The 23,639-nt window shown below is 43.7% G+C and overlaps 1 protein-coding gene across 3 annotated transcripts in view; it reads right to left on the minus strand.

The window, feature by feature from the left end:
* The window catches only part of GRIA1 (glutamate ionotropic receptor AMPA type subunit 1), a 306,086-nt gene that overhangs the window by 21,203 nt on the left and 261,244 nt on the right, over positions 1 to 23,639 (minus strand). For all 3 annotated transcript variants that reach the window (XM_082725138.1, XM_082725137.1, XM_082725136.1), the window contains exon 13: positions 19,956 to 20,203. In XM_082725138.1, the coding sequence (XP_082581264.1) occupies positions 19,956 to 20,203 (248 nt within the window). The remainder of the gene's footprint in view (positions 1 to 19,955; positions 20,204 to 23,639) is intronic.

Genomic DNA, 23,639 nt, shown 5'->3' on the forward strand with positions numbered 1-23,639 from the left:
CAGAGTGTGCAAAGAAAATGCACAGGGTCATAGGATAATAATTGTCGTTAACATTTACTTTTTTGAGAGCTTAACAGGGGCCAGGCATTGGTACTTTACATGCTTTATTTAATTTAATCTCCACGTCCCTATTTGGTATCCTATTATTACTCTTACATTCCACAGACAAATACATAGCCAGCCTAAGGTTCTAACTCAGCTCTGCGTGACTGAAGTCTATGCAGGTAACCACTGTTCTTTGAAGCTTGCCCCAGAGTAGGTGCTCTATGCATCAGGAAGCCCAAGAAAGCTTATTTAGACCTTTCTCTCCCCACTCCCTCTATCCTTTTCAAAACTTTTACTTTGCACACAGTTGCAACACCCAAGGATCTCCATTCTCCAAGCCCACAGCAGAGCAAAGGCAGCATATGAGGAAAACCTCATTATAGCCATTTCATAAGATGCTAGTTTACAACTTGACTATAGGGAAGAGGCCAAAGAAATTTTCCTTCCTTCCTTCCTTCCTTCCTTCCTTCCTTCCTTCCTTCCCTTTCTTTTGTAGGAGATAAAAATGAGGATCCGAGAACAGCAGTAGCCTGGGACTATTCTGATTCTGGCAGATCCTCAGCTACCTGAACCCTGACTTTCAGCCACAGGGGCTGATAGGTCCAGGGGGAGTATCTGGATCAATGAATTGTCTTGGAAGTCTTGAGAAGGGAGGAGTGGGAACCCTAGAAAGGTGGTCTCCAGGAAGGCCTGGTACTCATTACGATTCAGTGTATTCAGACTGGCCACTGTGAAGAAGTTTGAGGATCCTATGCTTGCAGGGAAATCGAAGTTTGGGAAAAAAAGCAGTCAAGGGAGATATTTCAGATGGTTTTAATTGGGCCTCAACTTATGAAAGGCTAAGGACTGAATTCTGGGCCTCAGTTTTGAAGCAACCGTCTCTCTTTCACAAAACTTTGAATTCAAGCATCTGAGGAATATGGGATAAAACAGCCCTTGGAGCTTACACCCAGCTTGCAGGGATCGGTTAAGTCTCTCTTCCCTCAAAGGAAGCTTCAGTTTTCATCGCATTAGGCTGCTGGGCATCCCGTTCCCCTTCAAACGGCGTGTTTCTTCCTGCTTCTGTGTGCTTCCACTTGCTGTTTCCCTTAACTTCTCTCCCAACACTGGTTGCCCTGAAATGCTCCCTGTGTTTTCCTTGAATTTTTCTATCAACACTTGATGTCTCACTGACCTTTCCTTTGAAAATTCCTGGAACCTAGCAGTCAATTCGTTGCCCTGTCTACTACAGTTTCATGCGTATTAGCCTTAGTCTTTCACTTGATTATAAAGTCTTTGGTGTAAAGAGTCCATGTCTTTGAGTCAACTCCCTAAATGTTTATGGGAGCCAATTAAGTGTCAAGTACCATGCCAGGTACTTAGTAAGGATAAAGAACTGAGCAAGTTAGAAACCTCATCTTTCAAGGAATGTACACTCCGATGTGGGAAGCAGAAAAGCTTCTCAGTGGTTCATGGAAGACTGTATCTGATTTTATTTTATTTATTTTTTTAGAAGATTTTATTTATTTATTTATTTGTCAGAGAGAGAGAGAGAGAGAGTGAGAGCGAGCACAGGCAGACAGAGTGGCAGGCAGAGTCAGAGGGAGAAGCAGGCTCCCCGTGGAGCAAGGAGCCCGATGTGGGACTCGATCCCAGGACGCTGGGATCATGACCTGTGTCGAAGGCAGCTGCTTAACCAACTGAGCCACCCAGGCGTCCCTGTATCTGATTTTAAAATAAAGAATTATGCACGCATTGCATGGAGCACTGGGTACGGTATGTAAACAATGAATTCTGGAACACTGCAAAGAAATGAAATAAAATAAAAACATTTTTAAAACAATTAAAATAAAATAAAATAAAGGATTATGGAAGGACCAGAAAAGGGGAGAGTTTAATTCTGACAGTGGGTGGGAGTTTGAAAAGCTTCAGGGGGTGCTCTGGGAAAAGGGAAGAGTGAAATCAGGAAGTAGAGCAAGGAAGCACAGGCCTGGGGAATGTGGTCAGGAGGGAGACTTCCAGGAAATGAGGCTACAACAGCCGACTGAGTCCAAACCCTAATTATCCTGGAAGGATATGCCAAGAAGTCAATACCTGCAGGCAAGGGAGACAGGGAAGGTGGTTAAGCAGAGAGAGGCCGCAGACCAGCAGCCCACCGAGTCAGTCCTAAGTAAATATGTATCAATCAATGCACCAGTATAATGACTCAAATGAGAGGAACAGACGATGTTGAAAGTTTTAACCCTGAATCTAGGGATAATGGAGACAGTAGGCCACTGCAAAGTAAACAGGGCTCACCTGGAATCTTGGGACTGGTTGTCAGTAGACGAGGAATTAGATTTATTCTCAATGCCGAAGGGCAGAATTAGATCTGGGGATGAAGCCGTGGGGACACAGAACACTGTAAACTCTGGAGCTCCTAGAGCTCTCAGAATTTATTTGCCAAGTGGCAGTCTGGTGGGACATTGTTGATGGGACAACTGCTGGTCAGGAAAAACGTGGAGGGAGTTCACATGCTGGATAAAAAATTAGGATTCAGTCTGTGGACCCCAAAAAGCTGGTGCAAAAAGCCAGGCCAATTTGTGATGAAGCTTCCACTTATTAATGGGAAAATGAGGAAAGATAAGGATTGTAATGCGAGTTTTTAGAAAGCTGAACTTTTCCATTTAAGGACAGTCCTGTATGTACAATTGATTATGTCCTTCCTTCCCTTTTAGTGTTGACATATTTCTTCTCTTACTATATTACATTGATGAGAGGTGGTCATTTTTTTTTTTTTTTTTTTGGTCTTGTTCTAAGATATCAAGATTCCTTGGCAAGATAAATCATTGTCATGTGTCTCTACCATCATTTTCTTTTTTGGCGCAATATTTGGTCCATGATGTCTCTAGTCTGGGATCCACTGGGCTTCTAGGGAAAGAGACTTCAAGGAGCTCTGCATCTGTACTCAGGAAGGGGGAGGGCAGCATAGAGTGAGGTTTAAAGGCGTTAGGGGGACCATGAAACAAGGAATTTCCCTGCACTGGATTCAAAGTCATTGTACAAGTGAGCATGGTCATTCTAACTCTTTCTTTCATGGGGCTGGTGGGTTCTGAAGCCCAGGGTGCTCCCTCTTTGAGGAAGATGCAGCTACTTCTCTTCTCCCCTTGTACATTTCTCTGAGCCCTGCAGTAGCCTCTACTGTGCAGGCCTCAGAGGATGAATAAACAACTTCAGTTCCTCAGCCTTCTTTGGCTGGGTGTTTCTGCTCCTTTGCTGAGGCCAGACCAGGGTCATTTTGCTTGGAACGAGAGCCAGAGCCTCAGCAAGAACCAAAGCTTGTTTGTCCCCACTTCCTGAGATGAAGAGTGGTTGGGTCTAGTTCAGGTCTGGGTGTTTATGGACCCAGATCCCAGAAAACACTCTCTTAATCACCTCCCTTTTGGACAATGATTTCAAAGACCGCCTCCCCACCCCATCTTTATAGTTCAGACTGTGACATTGTCAGTATGGACTTTCCAAGGTAAGTACTATCACTGATGGGGCAGTAAACCTCATGATAGGTAATGACAGGTAAATGATAGGTAATGATAGGTACACACTATCATTAAGGGCCCAGAAGAAGCTGCTGGTCCATGACTTGGAGTGGTGGGTCACGTGGGAGAGGTTATTTCCAACCAAGCAGATGGAAATAGAGAAGTTGGGTTATGTCTCATATAAAATGCAGACCTCCCCACGTCTTGTTTGGGAACCCAGGTTAAGCCAAGTTCCCTTCACCTGTGACCACTGCAGGTGGTTTTCGCTTCTGGAATATATTCAGGAATAGACAGTTCTGGGATCTCATGAGAGGGAATCTTGATCAGCCTCTGATTCAGCTAAAAGAAGATTTATCTTTGCTTTCTGACCCTACAAAATAACATAAAGGAGTTGGTTTAAAAAAAAAAAAAAGAAAAATACATATAGAGCCCTCTCTTCATCGTGCAACTGTGAGGTGGAGGAAAGAACCTGAGTCTGGTCTGAGTCCCTCACTAATCTCTGGTCAAGTTGAATGACAAGTCCTATAACTGTACCTCTGGTGACCAACTCCCAGTTTTCCCAGGGACTTCCCTGGTTTTCCCAAGAAAAGTTCTACATCCTAGGAACCCTCTGAGTCCCAGGCAAACCAGGATAGTTTGTTACCATAACGGTATTTCAGTTTTCCCAATAAAATAGGACTAATGATAAGCCTTGACTCCAACTGTCTGTACTGTGAGGCTCAAATGAGGTAACAGATATCAAAGTGCTTTGAGATTACCTGAGGACAAGTGGCTGAATTAGAAGTGCCACCCACGCCGCCTCTCTTTGTGTTGGTGCATGCGCTACCTGGTACAGTCTGTCACTCTGTAGACCCTCTTCATCTTAGAAGCCTCTAACATGTGTTGTTCTCTGCAAATCCTCTTGGGTCTTGCAGAATGGATCAGGACTGCCTTCCTGTCCCACTGTACTTGTACACCCTACAGCAGTAAACTCATCCCATATACACTGCTGGCTCCTCCAACCAGACTAAGGGTTCCCTAATGGGGTCCCAGCAGAGTACCCAGCACTGTAACTAACACAGGAGCTTCTGGATACATATGTTTTGAATGAAGGAGTTTTAAGTTTCTGCAATGTATGCCGTATCACAGGGGTAAGTTATTTGAACCCCCAGAAGCTGCCTATAGGTTTTACCTGTGTGATCCGTATTTCTGGCCCTATAATTTTCTTTAGGATCCTATGGCTACTGTCACCTGGTACAGTGCAGAGACCCGGATGGGGACCTGAAGTCTGGCCCCTTCAGCTGGGATTTTTCCAGATAAAAAGCATTTTTGAGGCATGTTTGATCCTTAGCCCGCCCCACATTGTGAGAAGCGGATGTCAACAGTTCATTTGCGGCTCACAGTAAGCCACATCTGGTCCTGTAACGCTGAACCATGTGCCAGCAGCACCACAGGGTCTGTGTCACACACTCCAGAGATGCGTGACAAAAGATAACGGAGGGAATGAATGAAGGCCTCCCTACAATTAACGGAGGGGGTGGAAACACCATTCAGGGTAAGAGCCAGCCCACTGGTCTCATCTCAGCCACCTTTGGTTCCATGAAAGGAAGGGAAGCTGGGCCAATTCTAAGGACCGGCTACCAAAAGACAGATGTCAATGAGAACAGAATGCTGGGCAGGCCAGCAGGACCGTTATTTCCTTGTGGACTTTAAAACACACAGGGTTGTAATGTTGGAGAGTTGCCTCCTCCAGTGATGGAGAATGGCTCCTGAGGGAGAGAGGAACTTCGTGATCTCCTGGGTCTCCCACCCTGGGCTGGAACTGGTCTCTAGCTCTCTTCCTCCCCCTCTCTTCCATTTCCAGCCCCTCATCTCCTATATCAGCAGCTCCACCACCCCCACCCCATCCGTTAGCCTTTTATTTTTTATTTTTTAAATTTAATTTTATTTTTTCAGTGTTCCAAGATTCGTTGCTTATGTACCACACCCAGTGCTCCATGCAGTATGTGCCCTCCTTAATACCCACCACCAGGCTCAGCTAACCCCCCACGCCCCACCCCTCCAAAACCCTCAGTTTATTTCTCAGAGTCCATTGTCTCTCATGCTTTGTCTCCCCCTCCGAGACTTCCTTTCCTTCTCCTAATGTCCTTCATGTTATTCCTTGTGCTCCACAAGTAGGTGAAACTGTATGATAATTGACTTTTCCCTGCTTGACTTATTTACCTCGAAGATACAGATGTAGTGAAAAGATGGGCCATATGTACCTCAGTGTCCATAGCAGCAATGGCCACAATCGCCAAACTGTGGAAAGAACCAAGATGACCTTTAACAGATGAATGGATAAAGAAGATACGGTCCCTGTATACAAAGGACTATTACACCTCCATCAGAAAAGATGAATATCCATTAGTCTTTTATAATGGGATTCTACAAGAGATTTCCTTTGAGGCAATGATTCCCTGCTGCAAACAGCAATACAAAGATAGATAAAGGATGCCTGAATTACTCTCCCCTTCATTCTTGTACTGCTCGCTGGGTCTTTTCCTTGACATATCTTTCTCCTTATCTTGCTTGTAGGTACTCTCCCCACTGATTGAAGGCCCTGTTCAGGGACTGCTGCCTCTTGGGGGCCTTCTTATTGCTCCCACCTGAAGGACAAGACATTAACCCCTCCCTGCATGGTTTTCCCACTGTGCCTTGTTCATCCGTCTATCTAATGGTCAATCTATCAATCGTCTATCATCTTCTTGGCATTTCCTCTCGTTTTTGTAATACTCTGATTTGTTACTAGGATGTGCCTTCTATACTATACATCCCTCTTAACTGTGACCAACCCTCAAAATTTTGAATGGTGGACACGAAAATTGAGATTTCTAGTTTCTTTGGAAAACCAGATCTGGCAACATGCTGACGTGGCAGTATATGAAATCAGATCTGAGTGGAGACTTTCCCCGCTAGATAGGCATGTAATCTTTGTTCACTAAATCCCCATAATTTTCTGTGATTACCCAGATACTGTCAGTTTTCCATTTATAGTATAATGTAGTGGATAAGAGCATAGATTCTAAAGCTGGACTGCCTGGGTTCAAATTCTGGCTCTGCCCGTGACTAGCTGTGTGCCCTCAATAATTTAGTCTCTCTGTGCTGCTGATTTATTATCCATAAAATGAGATTCTTAGTAGTACCTGCTTCTTTGGGTTCTAATGAGGATTATATGAATTAGAGAATACATTTAAGGACTTAGAGAGTGTTTGCCATTCATAACAAGTGCTGGATATTAACTATAATTATTATTTATCATAGTGTTTACACTGTGATTTTGTTAGTTAGAGAAGTATTGTCTGTACTCATGGCTCTGTTAAAAATAAGGAAATCACATAAGCATTTACCGCCCCACCCCCATCCATTTTCCTCATTTTCTTTACCTAGCCCTTGGGGGCACTTTTGGTTGCAGCTCCTTTATTAGGTAGCCAATCCTGGGAGTGCCAATATCATAATCATTTTGCCTTCCTTAAGAGCACTTACTTTAGTGCATTGAAAAATACTATACTTATAATACTGGTAGAATTAAATGGTATGATTATGGTCATGAAGTTTCATCATCTGTCTTTAGGATGTGCACTAATAATGGCCAAAGAGACTAATGAGTTAAGAGTTGCTTGGTTTAATTTATGTTATACAGTTATATGGCTGGACTAGTATTTCCTGGTTCTCATGAATCTACACAAGACCAGACCTATCAACTGACTCTATAACATGCTCAGAAAGTCACAATACATCTGGGAGTTGGCCAGGTAGGGACTGGTCAGTGTGACAAACAATCAATAGGAACTGTCTACGTGCTAAATTTTCTGCTAGGTTCTGTGGGACGACTGGCCCTTGCTTCACTGAACTGTACTTTGAAATATAGCTAGAAAGAAGGAAGCAGTAAGAAAAAGACACCAGGGGGGAAAAGTGGTATTTGTGGGTCCCAAGGAGACTGGCTTGAATAGTGCTATGGATTTTTTTTTTTTTTTTTTTTACATTCCTCCAACGGAATACATTTAATTCCCATTGGAATAAAGAATATGATTAAGAGGTCATTATGCTCTTTTTCTGCTACATATGTGTGCCGAGGAGGCATGAATAATATACGCAAATATGCCTGCCTGACTCCTTTTTGTTTGGCGACTCCCCTGGCTTACTACCTCCGTCTCCTTAGGAGGAAATTAGCTCCTCTGTTAGGGATTTGCCTGGTCCTTTGCCCCTTTCCTCCCTTAGGAAGAGGCTGATTAGATGTGATCACCATGCCATCATCTCAGCACATGGGGTGATTCATAAATGTTACTAAAACAGATGGCCCAGAATTTCTATGCAGGGGCTCAGCTCAGGGCTACCCTTCTCCTTCCTTTCTGCCTGCCCTCAGAAACCAGGCTCTGCTCGTGAACTTTCTACCTGAGCATATGGATGGAAGCAAGATGGTTATTAGCTGAACTTTGGGGGGACTGAGTGGAAAAGAGAATAAAACTGTACATTTGGATATTTCTGTCTCTTGGTAGCCCGAAATTCCATTCATTACAGTGAAAAGAAGCCGAAAGTGGTCTGATCCAGAGAAGGCAATCACCACTTATCTCCAGACTAACAGAGTAGATTATGAGTGTTGAGGGGAAGCAGAAGGGAAAGGGGAAGTGGGGGAGGAAAAGGGAATAATATCCCAAAACACCTTATGCACCATGAGCTCCCTATAAGTGATTTCATTTATTCCCAAGATGATCCTTCAAGCTTATAGCCAGATCCCCATTTGGAAGTTGTGAACACTAAGCCTCTGAGACATTAAATAATGAGAGTTAACCTTTCTTAGCCATTTGAGAATGTGCCGGGCAGTGTGCTAAACACCTTATATTATCTCATTTAATTATTTAACAGTCACCAATGTGAACGCTAGTGTTACCTCCAGTTGTTGTATTTGGAGGAAGGTGAAATGATTTGTCTGAGCGACTCCTGTCATTGACACACATCAATTTATCATGTTATAAAGTCAGTTGATATGTCTGGTCTTGTGTACACATCTGGGATTTGTCCTCAGTCCTGACTTCAGGGCCCTAACACTCAACGGATGGTCATATAGCCATCTGCCACATAGCCAAGATCACACAGGCTGTGAACATGGCAGGCCAGGTCTGAGCGAGAGTTTGATCCACGGAAGAGCACATCTGCATCCTATGCCTGCGAGGCCTGAGTGTCAGGGCTGAAACAGGTACCCAGACTATCCCCCTCTTGGTCTGCCTTTGTACTAGAGCAGCTGCCTTCTTAGGAAAGAATTGTGGGCAAGTCTGAAGGAAAGTTGCTGATGAGAGGGAGAGAGAGGGGAAGAAACATGCTATTTTTGACAAGAGGCAACAGCCTCTTAAAAGAAAGCAACATACAATTTGTTTAGCAGCAGGAGAAAGCCCTGCTTCAGCAGGCAAATCACAGCCCTAGCTGGGCTGCCATTCTCGTGGCCGTAAAGTCTGTTCATCCCAGGCCATTCATCTCTCCAGATTCCTCCTTGCCACCCTGCTCTGTCCACCTTCCTCCTCTCTCTCTCCTTAATGTGTTGCTCTGCCGTTTATGAGCTTCTTGAGCTGGCCTGATAAGAACAGAGCTGTAGCAAGCGTAAGTGTGCATCTGCCTTTGTGATTTTACCACAGTCCTCTGGAGCACCTGTACCGTGGATCTCCAGCCGAGGCCGGAGCTTCTGGATGGAGGGCTCTGGCTGTGGTGGCTTCCTGGTGTCTCACTTCCCCTTGTGTTTTAAAGATGGCCACCCTAGAGGGTGGCAAAGGCAGTGAGGGGTGCCTCCATCAGCACAGAAGTGGGAATGTGGAAAGAAGAGGGGTTCGGGAGTCAGGGTCTGTACTTTGGCTGTATCCTATAAATCGTGGTGAGAACCTGGGCAGGGGGTCACCTCTCTGAAGCTTCCAAACTGGTGAAAGGGAAATGATAATACCTAAATCTAAAGGTAGGGGGAGATGAACCACGAGAGACTATGGAATCCCAGAAACAAAGTGGGGGTTTTAGAGGGGAGGGGTGTGGGGGCATGGGGCAGACCAGTGATGGGTATTAAAGAAGGCACGGATTGCATGGAGCACTGGGTGTTATATGCAAACAACAATGCATCATAGAACACTACATTAAAAGCTAATGATGTACTCTATGGTGATTAATGTAACAAAAAAAATTAAAAACAAAGAAACAAAATAAATACAATTAAAAAATATGTAAAGGCAGGGGGAAGAAGGGTCATGCCTCGATGTCCCTAGGGCACTGGATGTAGGTGTGTGCCCAGCACCCTGTAGGTGTGGAAAGAATGAGTATCCTCTCTCTTTATGTGTGTGATACAGTCAGTCTCAAACAGTCAGCTTTTCGTTGTTGATAGGGGACAAAAGCAGTACAGAGTTTCAAGAAGCATGAAAATCTTTGGAGGTGATTTTGGTTCAGTCTGTCGTGGGTCAGCAGGAAAATTTAGTTCGCACTGGCTGTGTGTTTTCCATTTCTAGGTATGGGACAATGACATCAACAGGTGGTAGGGCGCTGTCCCTGGGGATACATGTACCCCTTATGCAAATGGTGCAGAAGGGAGGCCAGGGCTCTTTAGCGAATTCAGGCTGTGACAATGAGCCACTTTTTTGTGGGGCCACAGCTTTCTGACTCTCATGTTGCTTCGGTAGGACTAAAGGCAGTTATACTCATGTGCGTTGGGGGAGAGACCGTCAGTGATCTTTATCCTCTGAATAATCAGTTCTTCCTCACAGTTTCTGTCCTTATATCCATTTTTTTTCCCCTAATGGGTGAGAAGAGGTCCTGAAATCAGGCTGCCTGGGTTGAAAAGTCCAGCTTTCCACTCTCCATGCCAGGTAATCCCGGGCAAGTTCCATAACCTTTCTATGCCTCAGTTTTCTGAACTGTATGATTGAGGTGAACACAGGACTACCTTCACGGCGTTGTTAGGGTTACATAAGCTAATGCACATCGAATATTTCATAGACGCTCCTGGGATGAGTCAGTGCCCGATAAATGTTAACAGTAGGTCTTATCATCACCACTAAATGCTAAATCAAGCCCTTGTCACACCTCCCCCCACCCCCCGCCTGGACTTTGGCACCAGGCTGCTGTGCCAGTCTCCTAGGAGGGTTTCTCGGTTCGCTCTATAATCCATCCCAAGTGTCCTGACCTGAGAAGCTTCTGTATTGATGCAGTGCTCCTCTGGCAGACCTCCAGTCTTTATTCAAGCACACCTGCGCGCACACACACGCACACACACGCACGCACACACTTTCTCTTTCTGCCTCTCTCCTCCTCTTTGTCCCTCCCTCCCTTTTTTATCCCCCATTCCCTCCCTCTCTTCCTTTCTCTCTAGCTCTTCTGAGGATGCAGGCAAATCTAGCCTCTCTGCTCAGAGAGCTTTGTCTCTGATCAGGCCCGACCTGGGTCACAGAGTTCACGAGGTTACCATGACAACAAGCATCCCTGGCTACCCATCAGGAGGCAAGGACCAATTGAAAGGGCCTGTCATTTCCCTGGGACATACTGTATTTATTCTCAGCAGCAGGCCCTGCACAGTACTATACTATGGGAGGAGGGTGGGAGGGAGGGAGAACAAGAAATATCGGGGTTTTATTTTTTTTAGTGTGTTCTCTGTGGGGGAGGACCACAAATTGTTCTCGGAGAGAGACATTTTATTTCTAATGCAGTCAGTGCTGGGGGGTGAGGCTGGTGGTATGTGCATTTCTGATGAACACAGCGTGTTTCACAAAGAAGGAAAAAAATAAGTTATCTGGTTGAAAAGTGACTTTTGGGTAGGTCTAATGGGAGGAGAGGAGGGGTGGAGAATTAACATTAATGAGTACCCTCTGTGACAAGCACTCTGTGCTATATCATCAAAACTCAGAGCAACTGCAGCGAATTACTATTATTCCATTTTTACAGAAAAGAAAACAGAGGCTCATAAAGTTACTATGACTTACCAAGTGAGGTCAATCTACAGGTAAAGTGATGGCCCTTGGACCTGAATGAAGGTTGCTCGACTCTGAGGACTGCGGTCTGGACACCATTCAGGGCAGTTTCCCTGTCATGCTCCCATCACACTAACCTTCCTGTCTTTCTAAGGGGCTGTCTCCTCAGGCCTTGTCCATCTCTCTTCCCTGGCCTCTAGCCCTCAAAACAGACTGCTGTCTGCCTATAACAGAATTGCCCAGGGGACGTGTTAAAACGGCACATTCCTGGATCCCACCCTGGACCTGCAGCATCAGAAATCTCAGGAATGAGATTTTATTTTAAAGCAATTTCCCTAAATAATGTGATACATAGTGAAGTTGGGGAATGGTTCTTTAGAGCAACGGGATCAACACTGCACAAAACAACACTGGCTTATTTGTTTACCCATTACATGCTGGGTCACTGTGATTCTCTAAAAGAGAATTCTCTTGATGGTCTCTGTAACACTCAAATCAGCATTAGGAAAAATAAAATAAATAAAATAAAATAAGATAAAATAAAACAAAATAACATAAAATAAAATGTATTCAAGAAAGGCCCACTGAACCAACTTGAGGATGCGATTATGTCATGAGGTCCCAACATGGAGGTGGACAGGTAGGAGACCCTCAGTCCCTGGAAGTGGGGATGCACCCCACAAAACCTTGTGATATCCCTTTCTGAGTCACAGCCTTAACCTCCCTCCTTTGGCCATATGCCAATACAGATGAGCAGTTCTTAGTAAATATTTCCCAGAATAGGTTGTGTAAAAGGAGAAAAATATATTCAGTCGGAATACCAGTGTGACTAAAATGTTAATGAGCAATTCTGAACCTAAGTCTGATTACAGACACCACTGGGACACCTGGGGGGCTCAGTCGGTTGAACGTCCGACTCTTGATCTCAGCTCAGGTCTTGATCTCAGGGCCCAGTAGGCTAGGCGTGGAGCTTACTTTAAAAGAAACAAACTCAACATACACAAAACAGACAATAATATCAAAAAATGGGCAGAAGATATGAACAGACACTTCTCCAATGAAGACATACAAATGGCTATCAGACACATGAAAAAATGTTCATCATCACTAGCCCTCAGGGAGATTCAAATTAAAACCACATTGAGATATCACCTTACAGCAGTTAGAATGGCCAAAATTAACAAGACAGGAAACAACATGTGTTGGAGGGGATGTGGAGAAAGGGGAACCCTCTTACACTGTTGGTGGGAATGCAAGTTGGTGCAGCCTCTTTGGAGAACAGTGTGGAGATTCCTCAAGAAATTAAAAATAGAGCTTCCCTATGACCCTGCAATTGCACTCCTGGGTATTTACCCCAAAGATACAGATGTAGTGAAAAGAAGGGCCATCTGTACCCCAATGTTTATAGCAGCAATGGCCACACTCGCCAAACTGTGGAAAGAACCAAGATGCCCTTCAACGGACGAATGGATAAGGAAGATGTGGTCCATATACACTATGGAGTATTATGTCTCCATCAGAAAGGATGAATACCCAACTTTTGTAGCAACATGGACGGGACTGGAAGAGATTATGCTGAGTGAAATAAGTCAAGCAGAGAGAGTCAATTATCATATGGTTTCACTTATTTGTGGAGCATAACAAATAGCATGGAGGACATGGGGAGTTAAAGAGGAGAAGGGAGTTGGGGGAAATGGAAGGGGAGGTGAACCATGAAAGACTATGGACTCTGAAAAACAATCTGAGGGTTTTCAAGGGGTGGGGAGTGGCAGGTTGGGGTACCAGGTGGTGGGTATTATAGAGGGCATGGATTGCATGGAGCACTGGGTGTGATGAAAAAATAATGAATACTATTATGCTGAAAATAAAAAAAAAATAAAAGCAATGAGATTCAACCTTAAAAAAAAAAAAGAAACAAAGAATAATGACTACAAAAACACCAGATATAGGAAAGACAGAATCAGTGCAGTAGGGACAGAGATTGGTGATTGGGAACCTCTACCATTCTGCTGCAGCCCTCCCGGCAATGCCTTTCTGAACCTTCAAGGCACCCCAGAGGTGAAGTTGAGGAGTTGGCAATAAGTCTGGTGGGAGATAAATCCCATTCTGCCCCCTTTCTGTCCTTGCCAGAATCAGTTTGTACCTGGTCAGGCCTTAAAGAGCGCAGAAGTCTCAGAAAGTAGAGACTGCCAAGCCTTCAACTAGAAGTTGTGTCTGGTGAGGAACATAGAGTCTCCCATGGCTTCCATTTGTCTCCAACCTGTTATGATCTGTGATTACATTCATTCCCTCTTATCAGAGTGACTACAACAGCTTTCTAAATGATGTCTCTGCCTGTGATCCTCCTCTCTCTGATTCACATTGCAAACCACCACCAGGATAATCTTTGGGAGCCTGTTTGGTCCAGGATCTCTCTACATCAATGGCCTCAGTGGCCCCTACTGACATTGAATAAAAAATAGAGACATTTGAAATCTTTCACAGTAGGACCACAACCAGTTGCTCCTACTTATTAATGCATTCTGTAGTTACAGTGAACCCTTTCTTATTCCTAAAGTAAGCCCCATGTTTTCTCACCTCTGCTCATTTTATCCCCTCCATCTGGAGTACTCCATCCCCACTTCTCATTATCACAGATTCTTCAGGTCCTATGTTAAATGTTACCTCTGCCACAAATCCTTTGCAGATCCTTCCATTCAGATGTTGACTATCATTGTTTTGGGGTGTCACTGACTCTTATGGCTCTGGGTAGAATGACAGGCTCTGTGTAATTCTGCTCATAAGCTGTACGGGGTTATGCATAATTTAGGGGCTAGGACTGCATCTCTCTCACTGCTATTCCCTGAAGCGTGTGCACATTGTGTGGATGAGATATTGAGAAAGGAATCTGTGAAGCTGAATGGAAAGCCAAGGGACCAGGTCTCAGACCCTTCTGGGTGCCCACCCACAATTCACTGAGCTGTAGGAGGGATCTCCCATCCCCCTGGCCCATACATCTGGCATGGACAAGACACATGACAAGATAAACGTCACAATCACAGAGACCAGAAAAGACTCCATAGTAACCATGGTCAAAGTTAAAAACCAGACTTTGACCAATGTTCTGATTAGGGTATAACTCAGCAAATCCATCAAATTCCTGATAAATGGCTTGTGAAGAAGAATCATTAGTTGTGATTTTAACTTAGGCCCATCTGGTGTGGCTTCCTTCTTGGGTTGGTAAAACATGGGCCATGCCCCCTTATTGAGGAAATTTGAACACATCGTCTCTAACTGAAGGGAGTGTTCATCATAATAAAGAAAGGAGACTTTAGTTTGGACCAGCAAATACATTTAGTTGGCAATAAAAGGGCCCAATAGATCATAATTAGGTGATTTACCAATTGCCTTTCCCTAGTGACTGGCATTGGCTGAGCAGGTCTTTATCCATAACCTAAGGGCTTTGGAAACATAATTCAGCCCCTTACCCAACCCCAAACATGCAGTGACAGCCAACAAACAGCATCTGTTTCAAAGAAACACCACCTGTCCAAATGGAAAATCAAGCATGGAACCAGTTCGTTTCAATCAGAGTATTTGTTTCCAGAGCAGAAGAGACAAAAACACCATTCTGTCACTAACACAGCCTTTTAACACTCTGTAGGGACTCTGGCCTGGCTTCTGCCAAGTAGACTTGGCAAGTTGTAGCGGAACAGTTGGACCTCAGCTATCAGTTCTCTGACCTTCCGAGGCAGAGCTGGGTGATCTGCCTTGGAGGAACTTGGAGCTTTTTTCCAGGCAGGCTGGAAGGGGCTGAATCCCTGTAGGTATGGTGAGGTCTGGCTTTATGGAGAGTAAGTGATGGAGAAAGGCTGCTGGGGAAGTCCTTTTGATGTAGGCACAGGTGCTGAACCCGGAGCACATCTGCCTGTGAGGGCTGTGGAAACCCCACTTTATAGGGCAGAAGGGAAGTGGTTTGTGACAGTGCCTATAGTGTGCTGAAGCACCTTTCTGTAAAGGCTTCTGCAGAGCTCCAGCTTTGAGAATGGCTGAACAGTGTTTTAAAAAGTATTTGCTGTAATTCTAAATAATCTGCATTAAAATTGATTTCTGCTGCCATATTATCTTGAACACAGATAAACCCCTTTTAAATGGGGACCAGAGGAAATGTAAGCAGATACTGCCTCTTACTGGTTCCTCACTCTCCACCTATGTCATGTAGAATGCATTCTTGGGATCAAATCAGTGGATTGAAGACTTCTAGAACAGGCACACAGGTGTGTGTGGCATTTGGGTTGCCGTGATTCTGGTATTTGACAATGCCTTGGGGAAATGGCACCCTTTGGGGCATATGAGGCCGAGATTCGATGGAACTCTGGCTGGAGTTGTGTGTGTGTGTGCGCGCGCGCACGTGTTTGTGCATGCTCTCATATTTTCTATAACCATTTTGAAATTCTCTGTTTCATGAAACTTCTGCACTATTGGTTGCTAGGATGATTCTTTCTAATACAGAGATGAGAGGGAGAATCCCATAGAGGCAAAAGGGATTTTTCTAGGTCAGAAACTCACTGTCCTGTTAGGATGAACTTTACTCTTCTGGTTTTGAGTCAGGAAACCCCATGGCTCTCACAGAAGTTGCCCTGGAGAAAATGGAGCACTGGGAGAGAGCTAGCTGGGTACATGGGGTATCCACGTACATTTGGGTATTCTTGAATTGGATATCCACTATCAGTGATCTATATCTGGAATGCATTCCTTTTCATTTCTCTTTTCCTTTCTCTTGCTTTCTCAGAATCAATAAATAGTTGTTACATCTTATAGAGATGTAAACAACAGAACTAGGGTTTTCTTTATTATGGAGTTGAATTATTTTCAATATTTATCCCCAAAGAAACTTTGAGCGTGTAAAACCCATTAAAGCAGTGTTACTGCTCAAAGAAGTGGTATTTGGCACATTTAAATGACCATCACTATCACCTTTCATCTTCACAGTAATGAGTGGGTGCTCTGGGCTTCGAACATCTGTTTTATAGCTTTTTTGAGTTATTGGCTATTGCTTGACCCATGAGAATAGGTACCGGGAACCTGACATAAGCCCAGTCTTCTGCCTTTAATGATGCTATCAGTGATAAAACCCAGTGAAGCATTAGAGTAAGTCACAGGCATGGGCTCTCGAATTAGGCTATCTGAGCTTGAAATCTGGCTACTTTCTTATTACTTGTGTCAACCTAGTCAGGTAACTTAAATCTGTGACTCTGTTTCCCTATCTGTGAAGTAGGGATAATGGTATTTCATAGGTATGAAATTTAAATAAGATAATGCATATACCATATCATGTAGCATGCAGTAGGCATTCACTCAGTGGTAGATTTTATTATAGTGGAAAGACATTTGCATGTGAGATGACCTGAGCTTTAGGTTCATGTCACTCAAACATCAAATATTTTATGAGTGTGTCACCTTGTTTTAGGCACCTGTATGTGGGATGTGGTGGCAGAAATACTCTATTGATTAGACAAATCATGTTACCTCTCTGTGCCTTGTTTTCCTAACTTTATATCCAAGTATTTAGATCTAATAATACCCTTGACTCATAAAGCCTTCATTAAATTATAATACTGCATCATTGATGTTCTGAGACCTGTAAGAGCTCATTCTCTACTCTGGGCTTTTCTAGGGTAGTGTTGTATAAGTTTCTGAGATAAAAGTCTCTTCCTCACCAAGCAGTCTCCTCTGGATCCCCTTTGAACTTTGTCTAAACTTGTACAGAGACTCTTTTAAGTTGTTACAGGCAAAAATCCATGATTGATAAATACTAGTCCATTTGATTTCCTTTCATTAGATATATTCTGTTATGTCTGTACTCCTCCAGATACCTTTATTTCCTAATTTTCAGACAATTATTTAAAATTCTCTAACGGTGCTCGCTTCGGCAGCACATTTACTAAAATTCTCTAACGTAGTCTGGAATGCCATAGCAAAAAAAAAAATTATCTAATGTATTTTCATTACTCTTCAAATAAGGACAAACTTTCTTTATAAAATCCTTCTCTGTGTCATTCTCCAATCTCAACTTAACGTTTTCTCCTTTCTATTATCTATGTTCCAAGAGCACTTGGCTTCTTTTAGTTGATCAATTGTATCAACTAAAATTGTATCATTTGTTGTCAACTTGTATCATTTGTTGATCAAATGATTCCTTACCTTAGAGCCTTTGCACATGCTGTTCCCTCTGCCTGGATCGCTTGTCTCTTTTACTCCCCTCACTTACGTTATTTACTCTTGTTAATCCATCATAGCTCAGCTTGAGAATAAGCCTTCTTGGAAAAGCCTTCTTGGCCACTTCCCACCCATCCTGCACACCAGATTAGACCCGTTATCTTTAAGTATGTTTGAAGTCTTCTTTGTCTTTATAGTTCTGCAGTTTCAAGTGAATCAGCTGCTGATTTTCATCTGCGTGGGACACATAACTTTTGAATCTGGGTATTAATATTTTCCATAAATACTGGAAAGTTCCTTTTAAATACTGCCTCTACTCTATCCTTTCTTGTCTCTGGGACTCACAGAAGATGTACCTGGGATTTTGTTTTTCTCTTTCAGGTCTCTTAACCTCTTTGTCATGGTTTTTATCTTTTTATCTCTGTGTGATGTCCTGGGAAATTATCTACATTGTTTTCCCCAGTGTAGTAATTTTCTCTTCCACTTTGACAATTTGTTGTTTAACCCTCCCATTGAGATTTTATTACTTCTCTAAATTCTAACTGGTATTTTTCTAAATATGTCTGGTCCCTTATGATAGTGTCTTTCTTTTTTAAAAATGTTTTTCATTACTTTTATGTCTTTAGATGTACTTTCGATTCTTGTTCATGTAGACTGTCATATAATTTGTGACTTTGCCCTGCTTAGGGGAGCCCCTGAATAGTTAGTTTATGCATTTTACTCTGGTTTTGATGTACTTTTCCTGTTTTGGCCTAGGGATTTCCTAACTTCCACTTAAAAGGCAATTTGTTCTAACTGTATCCTGCATATCTAGGTTTTGTAGTGGGAGTTTTGTTCTGGCTATATTACTGGAAGTTGGTGTCCTCTAGGTCCCCTTTTCTCAGTGATCACAGAAACTGTCATAGTTGTCATGAGCCATCAAACAATACTCACCTGTTGCCTATCTTCCCTGCAAAAATATAGTTCTATAGGGAGAGAGACTATGTCTGTTTTGTTCAAAACTGTAGCTCCAGGTCTGAGCCTAGTACCCAGAACCTTGCAGGCTCAATATTACTGAAATTAATGCAAGATGTGGAGGCAGAGGTGGTCCTCGATGTCAGGATGGGTTAGGAACCCTTCTCCATCCTTTTGCAACCTTTTAAAACATGTTTCAACTTTTCCTTGAACATTATCCTTCCCTAAAATGATTTAGTCTCTCTGTAAATTGACATAACGTCTCATAGGTTACTTCATACAATGCTGTTTTCAATTACCTTCTATATAGATTATCCCATGTGGACTCACAATTATCTTGGATCTAGGAAGAGCTGGGATGAGTAAACTCTCTTTACAGATAAGAAAACTGCAGGTTCGGGAGATGATATGCCTTACCTTTGGTAAGATAATGAGTAGTAAATCCAAGAATTAAATCTATGTCTTTTGACCCTAAGTCTACAGAACTCTACCTTAGCTGTTTGAAATGAATACCAGAGTCTCTTTATGTGAGAGTAAAATCCACTTGCTTCTTTATTGAACTGCCTGTTTCTTGCTAAAGAAATCAGTATCTGAGGGACACCTTGGTGGCTCAGTCCATTAAGCATCTAACTCTTGGTTTTAGCTCAGGTCATGATTTCAGGTTCATGAGATTGAGTCCTACATCAGGCTCCATGCCCAGGGCAGAGTCTGCTTGAGACTCTCTCTCAAATAAATAAATAAATAAAATCTTAAAAAAAAAAAAAGAAAGAAAGAAATTAGTATCTGGCAAAGAATAGGTAATGCCATTCATTTGGTATTATTTTGATTGCCATAGCCAGAGCCTTCAGGACTCAAACTACTTGATCTTTCATTTGGACAATGTGTCTAAGTTTCTTTTGAGACAAACATTACAAACCACCTTCTCTCAAAGAATCCAGGTTGCTGGAGAACTCTGTTCATGGCCTAGTTGGATATGGGAGTGTTTGGTGAAGGATGGTGTGACACACCACAGGATCACATGACACAAACACAAGTTTCATTGATGTTTGACACACTTGGAGGGGTAAGGCGAGGTGTGGGGAGGAACACACGGACAGCGACAGTTATAGCAAGCTGAGGCCCCCAGGTCAATTTCCAACCTCAGGGCTGAAGATCTCGGGTGACTGGAATCTTCCAGGCCCACAGGTGTCCATGAAGAGCCCCCTTGACAGCTTGCCTTGTGGCACTGGAGCCATGTGGCAGACACAGCAGCTTCATTCCTGAGGTAGGGAGGGGAGAGGGAGTACCAAGGAAGCAAATCTTGGCTACTTACCTCAGGGCGGACCCCTTGGGCGTCGCAATGCCATAGCCTTTGGAATCCAAGTTACCTCCCACCTTCATGGTGTCACAGGGTTTCCGCTGCTCAATGTACTCATTCATGGTAGATTCCAGAAGGTAGGCGTATTTGCCTTTGGATTTCCTCACTCGGATCATTCCCTCTTCTGTGGTCCTCACAAAAACTGATGGCTCCGCTGACTTCATATATGTCCACATCTTCTCAAACACGGCAATTTTAGACCTCTGGCAGGGGACAGGAGCAAAGCTGGAATTAAGTGCTGGCTGCACTTGGTGCTGAGGTCGGCACACACACTGACGAAGCGCTGAGTGTAGCTCGATCACACATTCATGAGCGAGATTAGCTCAGGAAGAAACAAATTATGAGTGATTGCAAAATAAGAGGCTCTAATTAGTATCAGTAGGTTCCAAAGCACAAATATCTTGCAAATACAGAATGAACAGAATAGCTCAGAATCTTTTAATTACTGCTGAATTAGACTCTCCTTCTGTATGGGAAGAGTGGAGAAATGGGACCCTGTCTAGGTTCTAAAGCCATTACAGAACCTATCTATTGTTCAAGAAGACCATGTTTATACTGCCCAGAACTGCAGAGTGAGTATCAGTGGAATCTGATTTCATTATTGGAGGACAGTACAGAGGAATTTCTGGATCGTGAGTCCTATTACAAGACAGCCCTCAGAAAGTAAACTGTGGTCTGATAAAGCTAATAACTTGAGACCTAATACTGTAGTCTGTTTACATTTCAAAAGCCTCTAAATCTAGCCAAACTGTTTTTCTCCCTTCTTCCTGAACTCATTTTGAACATTCCCTTCTTTGGCACTTTGCCTAGACTGTTTACTTCACTGGATACGCTTGTTGTGTCCACATGCTACTAGTCATTTCACAGACCAGAACAAATCCTATGTATTCTGAGGCCACTTCAGTTTCAAGGACAGTAGTTCACAAGCTCTTGTGGGCACCAGAGTCATATGTAGAAATTGTAAATATTAACATGCCCCTCCTCTGAACCTCGACCTAGAGACTGTGACTCAGCAGTCTGAGCTGGAGCCCAGAAAAAGTCTTCTTCATAAGTTCCCCAGGTGATTCTGATCTATGTGGCCTCTGAGGCTCCCACTTATAAGGGCTGGTATTCCTCTAGGACACACTGTGCTGGTCCTCACTGGACTGTCAGGCTAGACTGCTGAGATGGGGGGCACCATTGCTGTGCATAGGTCTCAAGTATGTGGATGCTATTTGAAGGAGGGGGGGCATATTTCCTTCTATGAGTCCTTCACAGAGTTTACAGCACACAGTAGGCCCTTAGTCAAGGCCCACAATCCAGAACCACAAGTCATCCCTCTCATCTAACATGCTCTTTCTAAAGAGCATCCTTTCCCCAAAGGGCAGATGCATTTTAGGGGTATTGGAGTCTGGCTTTGTAAATAGACAAGTGTTAAACACATATAAGGGGCTATTTTTTTTTTTTTTTTAAAGATAGCGCTAGAGTCATGCAATTCATGGTTAATACACAGGTTACAGATTCGTTTAGTATAAAATGACTATATCCACAAGGTGCCATTTTTCTTTGCATACAAGTATCGAGTTTATTTCCTTGATTTTAATATCAGATGTTGGCAAAATATGGCTGGACATTGTTGTATGAGCCAACGGATCTGTAAGGATATATGGGCCTAGAAAAATTCTGGTCTCAAGGGAAAGTTAATGGAAATTGTTACTGAGAATTTCAGAGAGGTCTTTGGTGGGGTCTGTAATTAGATCAATGAGACGATGTGCTTTACAGCATGGTTGACCATCTGGAAAGGCCACTGGACTGGGAGTGAGTAGCCTGGGTTCTAGTCTTTCCCCATCTGTTTCATGAGGAGTTGGGGCATGGGGACCTTTGAGTCCGTTGTGGCCTTGAAAAATCTGATTCTTTACATGAAGATACATCATTCAAACAACAATGTCCGCATGAAGAAGAAGAGGGAAGAAAAGGGAGGGAGAATTTCACAGTCAGGGGAGGAAATACCCAGAACCAATCAGAGCATCTTCAATGTAGATCATATTCTCTCACAGAAACAGAGAAATGTATAAATTGAGCTGCGACTAGATTTGCAGATGATCTTCTAGGCAGAAACCCAACAAAACACCCAGCAGGGCAATGGCAAGATGCAATTTGACCTGACAGGATGGCCACGGCAGGGAGCAGGGCTGCTGACAGGCAGAGCTGAACAGCCCTCTGGGCAGCAGTATGCAGAAAATTAATATGTCTTCTCAGCCTCACCCCAGTGCCCCAAACGCCAGGGCTGTGCTTATCGCCGCTCAGAGCAGGCGATCAGGAAAATCTCATCTCCAGGGATGCGAAGGCGGCATGAGTGGCAGGGAGGATCGGAAGCATACTTGGGGTATTTGTTCTTGGATCTCTCCTATGATCTGCAGCTCTCACAGCCCTTCACACATCTTAATTAAACTGTCGATGGAGGATTAAGTGACTCGGGGCTGGGGCTGCCTAGGAGCTCTGGGCTGCTATGAGGACAAGAAGCTAGACTTCTTTTTCAGAGACCGGGATAGAAGAATGCTCGTCTCACCATTCCCTCCTTCTGCCTCATGGGGGTGGTGGGTGATCCTTGTCTCTCCGCCCACCAAAGTCCTCGTGGGAAAATTCTCAAGGTCCAAGTCACGGAGTTGGAGGGGCTCATGGGGGCATACCTTGTCAGTGCTTACTTTCTACACGTAAAGAAACTGAGGCCCACAGTGTGGCAGAGAACTCTCCAATGTCACGGCAGAGGCAGGAGTAAAGCCCAGGTCTCCTGATTGCACACCCTTGCCTTTTCACTGCAACCAGCTGCCTCCCTTGTTTTAGGTTTTAGATCTTACTAGCTGGGGGACCTTGGGCAAGTAACAACATTTCTGAGCCTCAGTGTTCCTATCCTGACCATGATGATGATAGCAACCACTGCACAGCATTGCCTGGAGATTATAAGACAACAAAGGTAAAATGCATGACCCAGTGTTGGGCACATAGTAGGTGTTCCATAAGTGGTGCAATTACTGTTAATAATTATGCCCTTTCTTTGGGTTTTACTTTAGGATAAGCATGCCCAGTACCAAAAAAAAAAAAAAAAATGCCCAATACATGGCTGGCTCGAGACCAGTTTTCCTTCCTATATGTGACAGATGTTGACACCAGTCAAGGAATTCTTTCACACTGTGCAGATGTGCCCCCAGAGTCCCCTCTCAACATCGAACTCTAGGCAAACAGTGATGATTAATCAGAGTTTGCATATGAACTATAACCTGCTGTCACCAACACAGTAGGCCTGGTGAGTGAACAGAGCTTACAGAATATACATTATCTTTTCTAGATGCCTAACAGTGTGCTCTGGACAAGAAATAGAAGTATGTCAATTGACATAGTTACTAACAGAGAACTTTCAAATCATAAGTCCTAGCGGTGCCTCTGAGTAGCTAGCACATGCCCATTTTCTTCTCTGGGCCTCAGTTTCCCTAACTACCAAAGGAAAAGGTTGGACTAGATTTGTCCATGGGCCCACCTAATAGCCTGAGTAATCTTTTTAAAAAATCAGTTACTGATGCCACCTCATCAGGACAGTGTGGGTCATTGGTAAAAATGCTTGGGCTGAGCTGGGGAAACAGATATTGTATTCATCCTGGACTT

This window comes from Mustela nivalis, assembly GCF_964662115.1.
Source record: "Mustela nivalis genome assembly, chromosome: 3".
In the NCBI taxonomy this organism is placed as follows: domain Eukaryota; kingdom Metazoa; phylum Chordata; class Mammalia; order Carnivora; family Mustelidae; genus Mustela; species Mustela nivalis.